The sequence below is a fragment of the Scylla paramamosain genome, chromosome 23 (genome assembly GCF_035594125.1).
Source record: "Scylla paramamosain isolate STU-SP2022 chromosome 23, ASM3559412v1, whole genome shotgun sequence".
Classification (NCBI taxonomy): Eukaryota; Metazoa; Arthropoda; class Malacostraca; order Decapoda; family Portunidae; genus Scylla; species Scylla paramamosain.
In genome coordinates, this window is record NC_087173.1 from 10197986 (window position 1) to 10200485 (window position 2500).

General features: G+C 47.3%; 1 protein-coding gene across 1 annotated transcript in view; it reads left to right on the forward strand.

Annotated features, from left to right (window-relative positions):
• LOC135112142 (E3 ubiquitin-protein ligase ZNRF1-like) overlaps window positions 1–2500 on the forward strand; it is a 68634-nt gene that overhangs the window by 35384 nt on the left and 30750 nt on the right. Inside the window, 2 exon segments of the mRNA XM_064026194.1 lie at window positions 321–555; window positions 2202–2500. The exon segment at window positions 2202–2500 is cut by the window's right edge and continues 28 nt beyond it. Coding sequence (XP_063882264.1) covers window positions 426–555; window positions 2202–2500 — 429 coding nt within the window. The 5' untranslated portion in view covers window positions 321–425.

A 2500-nucleotide genomic window follows, 5' to 3' on the forward strand; every position in this document is an offset into this window, starting at 1 on the left:
TACTACTACTGCGACTACTACTGCTGCTGCTGCTGGTGCTGTTACTGTTCTTGTTCTTGTTCATCTTCTTCTTCTTCTTCTTCTTCTTCTTCTTCTTCTTCTTCTTATTATTATTATTATTATTATTATTATTATTATTATTATTATTATTACTGCTATCTTCATTATCATCTTTATTATTATTATTACTTCACCTATCATACCTTTTTTCCTCCTCCTCCACCACCCTCACTTACCCCCAACCCCCCTCCTCCTCCTCCCAGCACACCCACCCCCATTCCAACAACAGCAATAACCCTCCCATTTCTCTCCCATTTCAGGCCGCGCATGAGGAGTGAGACAGGGGCCGAGACAGAGACAGTGATGGTGGCGGAGTGGCCTGGGGGCGTGGGCGGGAGCGAGGGCGGCTGGGCGCGGGTGTAAGGATGGGCGGGAAGGCGAGCACGGCGGGCGGGGCGGGGGTGGGCGGGGCTGGACTTGGGGGAGGCCCAGAGTCCGCCCACGCCGCCACCGCCTCCTCCGCCACGCGTTCAAGAGCCTTGTCTACGAGTGCTGGTGAGTGTGTGGTAGTGGTGGTAGTAGTGGTAGTAGTAATAGTGGTGGTGGTGGTGGTGGTGGTGGTGGTGGTGTTAATGTTTTTGTTATTTATTTATTTGTTTATTTATTTATTTTCTGTTTTGCTGGTTTTATTTGTTTTTTTTCGGTTCATGTGTTGCTTTTCTTGTTTTTCTTTGTTGTTTTTTTTTCTTTTTGTTTCATGATTTGTTTTGTTTCGTTTTTTTTTTCATTTCTTTATTGTATAGGTGCTAGAAAAGACTACTACTACTACTACTACTACTACTACTACTACTACTACTACTACTTTTTATCAGTCTCTTAAACGTGTTTCTGTGATGCCTCGCTTATCTCTTCTTATCTATCTTTCCTTCTTATTTATTTTTTTTTTCATTAATTCGTTCTCAATTTCTCCCTTCCTCTTTCTCCTCCATTCGTTCTTATTTTATTTTCCTTTTTCATTCCTCCTCCTCCTCCTCCTCCTCCTCCTCCTCCTCCTCCTCCTCCTCCTCCTCCTCCTCCTCCTCCTCTTCCTCCTGTTCACTTAAAGCACCATCGTCTGAAGAAACATTTGTCTGCGTAAATGCCAATTGTATTAGAGAGAGAGAGAGAGAGAGAGAGAGAGAGAGAGAGAGAGAGAGAGAGAGAGAGAGAGAGAGAGAGAAAGGTGGACGTGTGGTATCATAGAAAACGTGCCTTTCCCGCTTATTTTCAAGGGAGACTAATTTTATTTTTTTCAGCCTTTGAATTTTTACAAGATTTTACTCCCTATTTTTCTTTGTGTTCTTTCATGTTCCTCTTTTTTCCTATTTTTTTCTTGCTGTTTTTTTTATTTGAATTTCCACAAGCTTTTTTTTTTTTTTTAAGTATATTAAACCCCCACTACCTCCTCCTCCTCCTCCTCCTCCTCCTCCTCCTCCTCCTCCTCCTCCTCCTCCTCCTCCTCCTCCTCCTCTCATAACCATTTTATTTCCTCGTCCTTTCCTCTCACTTCTTCCTTTCTTCCTTCCATTCCTCTCCACTCACCACCTCTCATTCCCTTTCTCTCCACTTATCATCCCTTCCCTCCCTTCTTCCTTCGTTCCCTCCTTCCCTCCTTCATCCCTGACACCCATCATACATTTCCCTCATTCTCCTTTATCTGCCACATTTTTTCCTCATTCCTACCTCCTTTCCTTTCCTCAGTCTGTCTTGTTCTTCCTTCCTTCCTTCCTTCCTTCCTTCCTTCCTTTCTTCAGTGTTGATTTGGCCTTCATTCCTTCACTTTTTGCTTTTGTCCTTCATTCCTTCAGTCTTTGCTTTGTTCTTTCTTCCTTCAGTGTTTCCTTGTCCTTTCTTCAATCTTTGCCTTGTACTTCTTTCAGTCTTTGTCTTGTCCTTCCTTCCTTCCTTCCTTCCTTCCTTCACTCAGTCTCAGCCTATCATATCCTTCTTTCAGTCTCGGCCTATCATATCCTTCCTTCCTTCCTTCAGTCTCAGCTTATCATATCCTTCCTTCAGTCTCAGCCTATCATATCCTTCCTTCCTTCAGCCTCAGCCTATCATATCCTTCCTTCCTTCACTGTCAGCCTATCATATCCTTCCTTCAATCTCAGCCTCTCACATCCTCCCTCAGCCTATCACACGTGTTCTCTCGTCTCCTGCAGGCACGGCAGACGGCGAGGGCAGCTCTGCAGTGGGGCTTCTGCGCTCGGCCAGCCAGGGGGGCGGCGGCAACAGGGACCGGGCAGGGGACAGAGGCAGGGCGCGATCCCTTTCCAGTGTGCCCGACGCGAGTGGCACGGCGCCTCCCCTCACCATCCCGGCGCTGCTGTCCCGGGCGGCGGCGGGGGGCGGCATCGGGGGAGGCGGAGGGAGCGAAACAGACGGAAGTTCCCCTGAGGAGTATCTTCTGGACGGCCCCCTGAGTTCCCTGGCGCTGGGGAGGGTGTTCACCACGCACTCC